Source organism: Vitis riparia, chromosome 7 (assembly GCF_004353265.1).
Source record: "Vitis riparia cultivar Riparia Gloire de Montpellier isolate 1030 chromosome 7, EGFV_Vit.rip_1.0, whole genome shotgun sequence".
Lineage (NCBI taxonomy): Eukaryota > Viridiplantae > Streptophyta > Magnoliopsida > Vitales > Vitaceae > Vitis > Vitis riparia.
In genome coordinates, this window is record NC_048437.1 from 66,760 (window position 1) to 78,491 (window position 11,732).

The 11,732-nt window shown below is 38.5% G+C and overlaps 1 protein-coding gene across 3 annotated transcripts; it reads left to right on the forward strand.

The window, feature by feature from the left end:
- The first annotated feature begins 1,091 nt into the window (after positions 1 to 1,091).
- LOC117918804 (protein FATTY ACID EXPORT 2, chloroplastic-like) lies at positions 1,092 to 11,524 on the forward strand. Of its 3 annotated transcripts, none has more exons than XM_034835700.1 (4): positions 1,092 to 1,420; positions 1,454 to 1,573; positions 1,678 to 1,812; positions 10,304 to 10,572. In XM_034835700.1, exons 1-4 carry the CDS (start codon positions 1,120 to 1,122, stop codon positions 10,531 to 10,533), a joined length of 786 nt encoding a protein of 261 aa, XP_034691591.1. In that variant the 5' UTR covers positions 1,092 to 1,119; the 3' UTR covers positions 10,534 to 10,572. The 3 variants fall into 3 exon arrangements, with proteins under 3 accessions (XP_034691591.1, XP_034691593.1, XP_034691592.1); XM_034835702.1 differs by lacking the exon at positions 10,304 to 10,572 and adding an exon at positions 8,437 to 8,498 and having other exon boundaries at positions 1,096 to 1,420; XM_034835701.1 differs by lacking the exon at positions 10,304 to 10,572 and adding an exon at positions 10,688 to 11,524 and having other exon boundaries at positions 1,100 to 1,420.
- The last annotated feature ends 208 nt before the right edge of the window (positions 11,525 to 11,732 follow it).

Below are 11,732 nucleotides of genomic sequence, written 5' to 3' on the forward strand. Positions count from 1 at the left end.
GGGCCAAACTAGCAAGTTTACATAAGATATATAGAAATTGGACAAAATATAGGGAGTTACAAAAATAAATCAAAATAAAATAGTTAGAAATGGGATAAAATCAATAAAAAAAATTATACAACATACTCAAAGTGTCTACAATACAACCCCAAAGCCTGAAGAGCCTAGACATGCATAGATCATCCCATATTTAATCAAACATATTATTACTCTATAAAACATATTATTACTCATAAATAGGATAGAACAACAAGTCATGTAAAGATAAAGTTATTTAACAAGCCTAGAGATGAAATAAAATCAAAACAAAAATTCTAAAATATATTTAAAAGTATCTAGAACATATGAAAAATATCTAAGGTCCCAAACATGCATCAACTATACTAGATTTCACTAAATATCATATTACTCATAGATAGGCCATGTCAACAAGTCATGTAAAGATGGAATTATTTGACAAGCTTAAAAATAAGATAAAATCTAAAAAAAATAAAAAGTTACAACATTTGCAAAGTGCTTATAACGCATGAAAAATATCTAAGGGTCCTAAAAATGCACCAATAATCCTAAATTTTGAATTACATTTCATAACATTAGACCGAGGTCAGCACAACAAGCAAGGAAAGATGAAAATAATCTCTCAATCTTAGAAAACCAAAGCCTAAAACCTTATTTGAGAAGTTTAGAATATATGAAAAATATCATAAATAGGTAAAACCTCACAAAGTTCCAGAGGTTATTATCAACGTTGAACATATGGAAAGTATCCAAGCAATAACCTAAGCTTTGGATTCCCTAGAGAGTCCAAAGAACAGTTATGAAAAGTTTTTTTTCAATATCAAAAAAATTAAAATTAAAAATATGATAATTAATTTGAAAACTTGTACATTATATAAAAATGCATAATATTTTAATGAAAAATACACCAAGAGAACTGTTCCTTTTTCATTTTATTTTTTTAAAATTCCTAAATAAAATTTTGTTATCGAGATTAAAATAGGTTTCCAAAAATTCATTGGATTAACAAATAACAATGATACTATAATATGATTTAGAGTGTGAAATTACACACGATATAGCCAAAAAGCCGGAGAGAAGGGTAAAATCCAATTGGGGAAAATGGCAGAATCGGTGGCTATTTCTCAGTCCTCTCTCGTGTTGCCTCATTTTGGAGGGCCTAGGGCTCTAACTGGTTGGCGCCAATCTTGGATTCGATTTAGGGCTTCTTCGCCGGTGATCTCTCACAAATCAATTGCTGGGCTGCGGCAAACCACTGTCTCCTCGGGGATCATTGCTACCGCTGTCTCTGACTCTAAAGCGCCCGCCTTCATCGTTGAATCGGCAGGGGAAGAGATCGACGTCCAACCAGATACCACTGACAGAGCCGGTTCTGGTAGCGAGGGTGGAAACGGAGGCGGTGGTGGTGACGGTGGCGGCGGAGGCGGTGGCGGTGGTGGTGGTGATCACGACAAAGACGACAATAAGGGCGAGGGCGGATCGGACGAAAGCAATAACAAAATTGCCATGTCTATGTCCCAAAAGTTGACTCTGGGCTACGCTGCCCTGGTCGGAGGTAACTTCATTTTCTAGTGGATTGTGCTGGTGTTTTACTTGTGCAACTTCTTGGCATCCCTGTGCGCTGCGCTTTCTATCTGATTTTGATCAATCTCCTAACAGTCGGTGGAGTTATGGGCTATATGAAGAGTGGCAGCCAGAAGTCTCTTGCGGCAGGTGGACTATCAGCCTTGCTTCTGTATTATGTCTATACTCAGCTTCCCACACGACCAGCTTTTGCATCATTCTTGGGGCTTGGTAAGAGATCGTATAATTCTTAATAATAATGTCTTGTTTGAGATCAGCATATACGATTATCTTATGCATTAACGAAAAAGAGTGAACCCATTGTTAGCGTTTTCTGTAATTATCTTTTCCAGAATTGCTCATTCAATCTTACCGAGTATGAGAAGGCATTTTTTGATTAGCACTCTTGACATACTTTACCTGAGATGAAAATTCAAAGCTGTATTTGCCTTCAAAATCAAGAGAGATGCTCTAACTCTCACATACGTTAGCTTTTCAGACTGTTCATTGCCTACAACAGCAGCGGACATCAACTCTAAAAAGTTATTCTCTTCCAAAGTTTTATCGCTAGGACATCTATCTTTAATCCAAGTGATATTTTTCTTGGGGAATCACAATCTTGTGTAAAGGCCTTAAACTTTAATTAAAGGTTGTTTTTTTTTTTCCCTGTAAGATCAGTGAAAATATAAATTAATAAAAAGAGGTGCCAAAATAGCGTCCCCAAGTATACATGAAGTATACACCAGCCACCCAAGGGCTCACCCAAAAGAGAGAGGGAGAGAAACAAAAAACATCACTTACCCTTGCTTAGAACCTAACCAATCAATAAAGCTAACAAGGGAAATAAGTCTCATATCTACGAACGCCCTAAACCAAGACCACAAATTACATACAAAAGAATTTTTAATTTTATGGATCGAAATCCCTGCATTATCAAACACTAGCAAGTTCCTTTCTTTCCATACCATCCAAAAAACATAGGGGCCACCTTCCAAGCCTTGTTGCGGGCTTTACCCACAAAGGAACCATGCCACCTAGGGAGTGCCTTCTTAACCGAGAAGGAGAGAACTGAAGCCACACCAAAGAGAGAAAACATCTGTTTGTATTGTAACCATGATTATTGAGTTGATAAAGAGAAAATTCAAGCTTTAGGGAAAGATAGAATCGGTTGCACTTTAATTGGGAGTTAGGGTTAGGTTTTTTGTTACACAGGTTAAAGGGTGATTAGGAATCGGTTAATAGAGGATTTGGCGTAGAAATAGGTGTTTTAGGGGTTTTGATAGTTTAATTTGTGGCTTTTGTCTAATACAACAAAATTGTGTAATTGCAATAGAATTAATAGAAAAGAACAAAAAATACACGAATACATATATGCATAATTATGCATATAGAATAAAGTCTTGTTGCTATGAATTTTAAATTCAGAATTCTTTTGCTCAAAATACTGTGTACAACCCTTTTGCCAAACTAAAAATTCCATTAACTATTAATCCAAGCCTCTAATTCAAACTAATCCTTTATCATCAACTAAAACCTAACCAAAAAGAACAAGTAGTGTGAATGATACTGCTATATTGATGTGGACACTAACATTAGTTTAAATTAAAAGAAAAAAAGAATATTGAAAATTTCTCATAAAACGATTAAAAGAAAAAAAAAACTACAAGCAGGCCTCTTTGGTAAATGATGATTTTATTTAATTTCCTTTTTAACAATTGTTTGTATCTTAAGAATTGAAAACTATGGGCATGTTAAAAAGACTTTGAATTTTTGGCATTTTCAATTGTTTAAGTGCTTGCGCTTCTAAAACAAAAATATATATATTTTTTATTATCATGAAATGTTTTAAAGAATAGTTTTCATGAACATGCTTCCAAACATCTTCTAATTCTTTTTTCTTTGGACTTTGGAGAGTTGTCTTAGAGTCCGACTCTTAATACCTCTTTGTTTCCTTCTTCAACAAACCAGTTAAAGTAGCAGTGACCTTGGAGTAACCTTTTATAAAATGATGATAATAATTAGCTAAACCAAGGAAAGAACATAGTTTTGTTACCTTTGCAAGGGCAGACCAATCCCTTATTGCCTCCAACTTAGTCTCGTCTATCTGAATTTTCCCCTTAGAGATCTAGTTTCCTAGAAACTTTATTTGGGTCTAGGCAAATTCACATTTTTCCTTCTTCACGTATTGCTGGTGTTGTCTTAGCCGCTGCAACACCTTCCCAAGGTGAATGACGTGGTCATCTAGAATCTGACTGTAGATGACCATGTCATCCAAGTACACTACCACGAAACAGTCCAAGAAATCGAATAAGACATAATTCCTCAAGTTGCAGAAAGTAGCAAGGGCATTGGTAAGCCCAAACAACATCATAAGAATTCATTGATGCCATACCGTGTAACATGCAGTCTTCCCCTCATCCCTTTGTGCAATTTGGACTTACCGATACCCAAAATGCAAGTCCAGCTTTGTGAAGTAGGTGGCTTTGGATAATCTATCAAACAAGTCTACAACTAGTGGCATAGGATGTTTGTTTTTGATAGTTACCTTGTTCAAAGCTTGATAGTCAACAGACATGTGAAGGGTCTCATCTTGCTTCTTCTGAAAGAGCACTAATGCTCCACAAGGTGCTGTCAAGGGCTGGATCAGACCTGCATCCAGTAACTCATTTAGTTGCTTCCTTAATTCCACCAGTTCCAGTGGAGTCATCCTACAGGGCACTTGTGCTGGAGGCTTAGCTCCCGACAACAACTCAATTCGATGGTCAATAAGTTGTCGAGGAAGGAGCATCTTAGGAAGTTTTGGTGGCATCATGTCAGACCTTTGGCCACATACTTTGAGTCAAAGTGTTGTGGTTGTTGTGCTGCTAGTGACACGCTGCATTGTCTAAAGTGGCATGTTCTGTGTTGTGTTGGCTGCAACATGTCACGTTACTGCATGCAATCCCTCATGCCATTCCAAATGTTGTTCCACCTACTCCACTTAGGTTGCACACACTGCACTTGTTACATCATTCTCCGCCTTGTCTCACTCTTAAGGTCCTCATGGGTACATGCCAGCCCATGAGGCCTTTGGCGCAAATTCGTTTGAGAAAAGGTGCTTACAAAGCCACCCCCACCTGAAGATGACCTTCTCATATGCCTAATTCAGCTCTGATTGGGAACTTTCATTCCATGTCTTTATCCAATTGGTATTTCATGCAAAGCCTTCCATGTGCTCAGACTTCCTTACCTCACTGTTGCCAATAAAAGGGTTTAGCCAATGTTGTCAAAGTCCTTCCTCCATGCTTAACTTCTGTCTTGTTCACTGTAACACCTTTTCCAAACCCGCTTCTAACAACTCAATTAGTTGCTTCCTTGTATGTTGCTCCTTTATGTTGTTGTTGACCCTCTTTAGACTCCTATGGAGTTGGATGATAGAAAACATGCTTGTCTGGCCCTTCCCAGCAACCTTTCCCCTCAGAGCATTCACAAAGCACAACTGACTTTCCTCCAAGATCATTAGCCTATTAAGGTGAGGGAGCAACACCTTCTTAACTTGTAGAAAGAATTACATGCCCAAAATCACATCAAAGTTATCTAGGGGTATTGCTAAATGGCTACAGGTGCTCCTTCAATCTTCCACCTAAAAATGAACCTTCTTAGCAATGCCATCAATTTGCGTGGCTCTGCTATTCATGGCCTTGATTTTGCAGCCATCTTCCTCTAAATTCAACCCAAATTCGGTTGTTACCTTGCTAGCCACAAAATTGTGGTTTACACCACTATCAACCATTGCATTCCCCCTTTTTCCATTCACCAACAATGGCACATCCATCAGCTCGTTGTGAATAAAGCCCCTTGGGTGAAGAACATTCAACCATGGCAAAGGATCGACTTGTACAGTAGACTCATCTGAGTCTGAGTCTGAGTCTCCCTTAGCATCAGTAGCCATGAGGGCTAACAATTTTCCCCTCCTTGGACAGTCTCTAGCATGATGAGGTCCATTGCAGATGAAACAACTTGCCATTTTGGATGTCTATTGCACCACCTCAGTGGTTTCCTCCACTTGTTTTAGGGTTGCAATTGACCCTGTTTCCTTCTAACTCTTTTTTAGGAGGTTTTCCCTCTACCCTTGACTTCTTTGTCCCCTCAGCTTTTGAGTTTTGGGTGGTGGAGATGGCATCGACTATCTTATAGTCCACTAAGTAATTTGTTGTAGCCATTGCAACAAGGAAATCTTCAGTCCACAGTTTAGTCTGGGCTCACCCTTGCAACCTAGACATGAGGTTGAATAGTTTGTCTTCCTTGAACATGTTCTTGATGTCCAACATCAAGGAACTTAACTTTTTGACATATATTCTTGTAGAAAACCCATGTGCTTCAATCTTCTCAAAGATTCTCAAGCCACCCATGGAGCATTAGTGGGGAGGAATTGATCCTTCAATTCCTTTTTCAGAGTTTCCCATGTGGTGATATGAGACCTCCTTGACTCAACATCATCACTCATTCTCGTGTGCCACCAAAGTTTTGCATCTCCAGATAGATACATTGTGGTTATGGTCACCTGCTTGACTAAAGGGATATAGACAACACTAAAATATTGCTCCATGTCTTACAGGAAGTTCTTCAGGTCCTTTGCATTATGCACCCCACTAAAGGGCTTTAGATTAGGTACTTGCACCTTGGCTGGGGTTGGTTTTGAAGTAGCTGGTGTTCCCTGAATGATAGCTCGCTTCAACAATGTGATCTCCCCTCAAAGGGACTCGATCTTGCCCTAGAATTCCTCAATGATGGCCTTGTTCTCAATTGTGAAGGCAACAACTCAATTCTCAACCAACTTATCACAACCTTCAAGTGCACCCCACTAAACACCAAGTTCATTGCAAGCCTTTGCCACTCTTATAGATAGAGTGGTGTCTGCATTAAGAGATCCTCCAACATGTGTCTCCAAGCGTGCAATTTGTTCACACATTGCCTCTAATGCGTTGGCATGCATGGCAGTAGGTGGCATGAGCATCACATGGCCTACACTACTAGCACGCATAGGTAGCAGGTGGCATAAGCCACTCCTAACCAAGGGCACACACTCAGGCTTTGGACATATGGGTTAGGAGTGGTAGTGACCCTTGCCAAGCACGCACCCATGGGTATTAAGCCATGGTATATGGTGCAACCCGTGGGTGCAATGACATGGGGTGTGGGTACAAAACAAACATGAGTTGGTTGCCTTGGCTTGGACTCGATCTCGATATGGGAATGCATGTAAGCATGTTTAGCATGTCTAAGGGCTAATGGGGAGCAACATGGGTGATGAGCCGAGGGCAAGATTGGCACCAAGGCATGTTGCTAAATGTGTGGCCCAGAGGGGGCTTGGCACGCACACAAATTGCTTAGAGACACATGTAGCAGGCTTATAAGATGCAGGGCTGGTGCTTGAATGGTTGAGATGTGGACTAACTCATAAGGTAAGACACTTAGCATAAGTGTGGACTAAGTCACGAGGTAGGACACTTGGTAGGCTAAATCATGGATTGAGTCATGGGGCAAGACACTTGACTAAGCAAGTGGAGCATCCAAGTCTCTAAAGAGCATAATGGGTTGAGTGTCTTGGACATGTGGTAGCAGCATGAGCGGGGAAGACAATTTCAAAAGGATAAAGTAGTCGTTGAAGACCTTTGAAAGTATAGGCTTGTTCTTAGATATGTGGGGGTGGCTGGTGCCACCAACTTGTATAAAGAGGGCAAGAGTTCCTTCTCAAAGATTTGAACTCACCAAGCAAATTGTAGGAGTCTTGTTGGAAGGTTTTGTCTTGAATTTTATAGAGAATAAATACACAAGTTGGGGGAATTTGGCCCTATAATCTTGTGTGCTCTGTGGTTTTCTCTTTGTTCCAATTTAGTGTAGCCTCTCTTGGGCTGTCTTAGGGTGCATTAAAGCATTGCATAGACACAAAAGTTCAAAGGAAGAAACGTGCTTGTGACAATTGCTCTCAAACCCTTCCTTTGTTAGTGTTTGTTGATTAGTTCCTAGTTTACCTTCTTTTAGTCACTTCAATTATGAAACCTATGAGTTTGATAAAACATTATAAGTCTACTTCCAAATTTTGCTTTAATAAACCTATTTGTATCCCTTTTAGCTAGTCCATTCTAATATTTGGGGTTCAACTTTGGATTATTTGGTTGTTATTTTAATTAGTTCATAGATGATTTCTCCCATATGACTTGGTTATATGTTCTCAAGGATGGAACCCAAGTATTTGATGTTTTTAACGCCTATGCTAAAATTTCTAATCAATTGAATGTTAAATTAAAAATTCCTATAGTTAACAATGTCCTTGAGTACAAACATTCACACTATTAGTGTTTCTTTGAGTGAAATGATATTATTCATCCAAATATTATGTGTTAATACACCTTAACAAAAGAGAATTATTGAAAGTAAGAATGATCTTATGCTTGCTATTGCTTGTGCCTTCATAGTTCAAATGACTATACCAAAGTTATGTTGGGGAGATGTTTTCATGATGACTCTTCTACTAAATGATTGTCTTCTCAAGTTCTTTATGGAAAGTCTCCTTTTCAAATGTTATTTCATGACCAAGAACCTTTTATCTTCCTCCCAAAGTTTTTGAAAGTGTCTATTTCTTGGTTATTCTCAAACTTAAGAAGGATATTGGTGTTACAATCCTACTTCATGAAAACACTTTCCTTGTGCTAATGCTACCTTTTTTAAGGATGTACCTTATTATTTTATGGTGTGAAATGAATTACATGAGCCTCTTTCTTCCAAAACCTGTTAGTCCTATTCTAGTTCTTTTTATTCCTTCTTACCAAAGGTTCGATGTTCACAAATGACAATGACATTCTCCTCTTAAAGGAGTGAAGTCCTCGTTGTCACCTCCGCCAATCCCTTGGCGTCCGTAGATTTGGCTTCGGACCTCCCAATCACTATTTGTCAAGGTACACACTCATTTTAAACATCCTTTTTCCTTCCCCCCATTTTTTAGAGCCTTCTTTACCTCTCTCTCTTCTATTACTTTTCCTAAGTCTTACAATGAAACTCTTTTTGGTCCTAGTTAGAAGCAAAAATGCATTCTTTTAAAGTGAAATCATGCCTTGGGTGTTGTTCTTTAGCCTCTTAATGTTCCAATTGTTGGTTGTTGTCGAGTCTCTACCATAAAGGGCAATCTTGATGATACAATTGATAGATTGAAGGCTTCTTTGGTGGCTAAATGATCCACTTGACCTATGACCTTGACTTATTTTGAGACTTTTTATCCTGTGACTAAACTAAATTTTGTAAGAATCTTGTATCTATTGCAACAAATCATAATTGGTCCCTTTGTCAAATTGACGTAACAAAATGCATTCCTTTATGACAAGTTGAATGAAATAGTCTTCATGGCTTAGCCACTTGGGTTTTCGTCTAAGGGGAGTATGTTGTTTAATTTAAAAAGTCTATTTATATATTCAAACAATCTCTTCATGTATGGTTTGAAAAATTTAAGCAATATAAGAGTATCTCATGGCATGAGCAGAACTCAATGGGATTGAAAGTTTGTTTAATCACTTGTATACAACTTTCATACTATAGATGTCGATAAGCTTCGTTATTTTTTGTGCATTGAAATTTCAAAATCAAAGAATGGTATTTGCTTGCCTCAGTAGAAGTTCATTCTTCGTTTTTGGAGAGAGAAAGCATAGTTTTAAAAGGCTCAAGGCGCACCAAAGGCGTGGGCTTTAGTGAAGTGAGGCGCACCCTATTTTACATATATATTTTTATATAATATAATCAAGTGCCTGAAAATTTTCCTCTATTTTCACTTTATTTTTCCCCTTCTCTTCTCTTCTTCACACTGTTTAGGAGGCTAGGGCATTTTTTAGAGGGAAGATTGTTGGAGCATTTTGATTTATGTAGGCTTATAAATATTCTTATTACTTATTCAGATGGACAGAACTCGCTATTTTCAAGTTATCAACATCAATAATTATAAAAGAGTTGAAATGAGGCCTAACTGATTTGCTCTTGAATCAACTTGAGAATAGGCCATTAATTTCTGCAAATAGATCAACGAAAAGCTTAAAACCCAATAGCATCCTAAATTAGGACCCAATAGAGTTTGTCATCTTTTTAACTGCCCAAAATCATGGGGTGCCTGAGATTAACATGGTAAAGTGCAATCTTCTGGCACAAGATCAGTGCCCACCTAAGTTTTCCCTTAAATGAGGGTGCTAGCCAAATGTTTACTTGTCAAAAGCCCAATCAACAGTGCTACTGTCTGGAGGGTGACGGTTGAGGGTGGGGAAGTCCATAACTATCTGTGTGTAAAGAATAGCCTAACAGTGGAGAAGCAGCTGTGGAGAGAGCCCAGAGCATTGTGTATTTGGAGGTTTACTTCAGACCGGAAGGTTGAACAAAACTAGCCTGTTTGGGTTCTCAGAGGCTGGTTTAGAGTATGAAGTAGAAGAGATAAACTGTGTCAATTAGAATATGGGTCCATTGTTCTGTCATGGAGAAGAAGACGCAGGGGGGATTTCTTCTGAAGATCAAGGAAGCTGCAAGGCTACCTTAATTAGAAGGGGGAAGACAATGGCCTTCCATTGGAACTTCATGATCTTTTCCATGTCTATCCTGTGTTAAATTTATAGATATTTGGGTAAAAAAAAAAAGGCATTCTTTGATCCCAATCTTTCTTGCTAGAGTGGCTATTCTAAAACTGAATAAAATGGTTTGGTTGTTGCAGCAGAATTTCGGGCTATGTTAGACAGTTTGAGAAGCTTCTACTGGAAGTTTGAGCAACTCTACTTGTACATCATTGAACCAAGTTGGTTGGTTGATAATTTAGATTCAAAGGTTATCAATGGTAGATTATTAATTATATGGAGCTGTGTATTTGAGATTTGGCTAAGAAGCAACAGAAGTTCTTTCAGAAGTCCTAAGATGATGCTAATTTATGACAAAATGAGCAAGTAAATTCTGAGTTTTCATATTTGCAACACAAAGATGTTCACTTTTTACTAATGGCCCAACAACTGATCTTTTCACCCACATCGCTGGGACACTGATTCATCTTCAGTTAAGTTTGTTGCAAGTCTATGTTCACTAATTCATTCTTCTCCATTTCCAGGTCTCTCTGCTGCACTTGTTGGAGTGATGGGTTCTCGCTTCAAGAAGTCGGGAAAGCTGTTTCCAGCAGGTGTTGTATCCCTTGTGTCTCTTGTGATGACTGGTGGCTACCTGCATGGTATTCTGCGAAGTCTGCACTGAAGATGCTTAAAATATGGATATGAAGGGTTGATGGTTTTAATTTGAACTATCTTGTCAGAGTCTTTGTCCACGCCTCTATCTGGTAGGTAGAATTGCTATGATAGAATATGGAGTTTAAACTTTTTACAGACCAGTGTTCAGAGGCACCTTTTTGTGTGTTTGTGCGTGTGCGTGTTAATGAATAGTGACAAGTTCAGCAGTTAGCTTATAATGTAAAGAGGAAGAAACTTGATGATTATAGGAACTGGAGGTGTGTTGAGCATTTGACAGTCCCAGTAATAAACAGAAGTAGTAGAGCACAAACCTTCCCCATGATGAGATCTCATGAGCCATGATCAACCTTTTTGGAGGTTTGCGATTGAAAATGCGTCATCACTACTCTGGGAAGGTGAAGGTTCAGGATAGAAAGGAAAGAAAATGAAAACATGTTTCGGGTCTGGATGAGAAGAACGGAGGGTTCCAAGTAGAATGCCCATTCTATTTGGAACAATGTAAGTGTTTAACAATTCACACCAAGAAAATGGAGATAGAATGAATCAAGGCTACGCTTTTGAACTCCAGAAGTTGACAGATTGTTGGGGTGAAGCTGGTAAGGTGAAAAAGTACTCCAACGTTCATTAACTAGTTTCGATTATCGAAGTTGGCTTTATGGTTCTGTATTAGAGGCTTTTGAACTTGCGTACAGAATTAAACACAAGGACTCCCAAGGGTTTTGGTTGCTAGTAAGTTGCCCATTCTGATTGGTACTGATAGATTGTGTTTTGTCTAGTGTGAAGAAAAAGATTTGAGCATCATAGTCGATAGCTTCAAATGGTTGAAAGCAGGAGTCTTGTGTTAACAATCACAAAAATAAATAGACCACCAAAATTAATAAGAAACAAATTATGAGGACGCTTTTTCTGTCT

Excerpts from the sequence above, each read along its gene's own strand:
- LOC117918804 (XM_034835700.1), top strand. The coding sequence starts at position 1,120 with ATGGCAGAATCGGTGGCTATTTCTCAGTCCTCTCTCGTGTTGCCTCAT. Across the intron at positions 1,421-1,453 it reads GGGTGGAAACGGAGGCGGTG|GTGGTGGTGATCACGACAAA; the intron begins GTGGTGACGGTG and ends GCGGTGGCGGTG. Across the intron at positions 1,574-1,677 it reads CTACGCTGCCCTGGTCGGAG|TCGGTGGAGTTATGGGCTAT; the intron begins GTAACTTCATTT and ends ATCTCCTAACAG.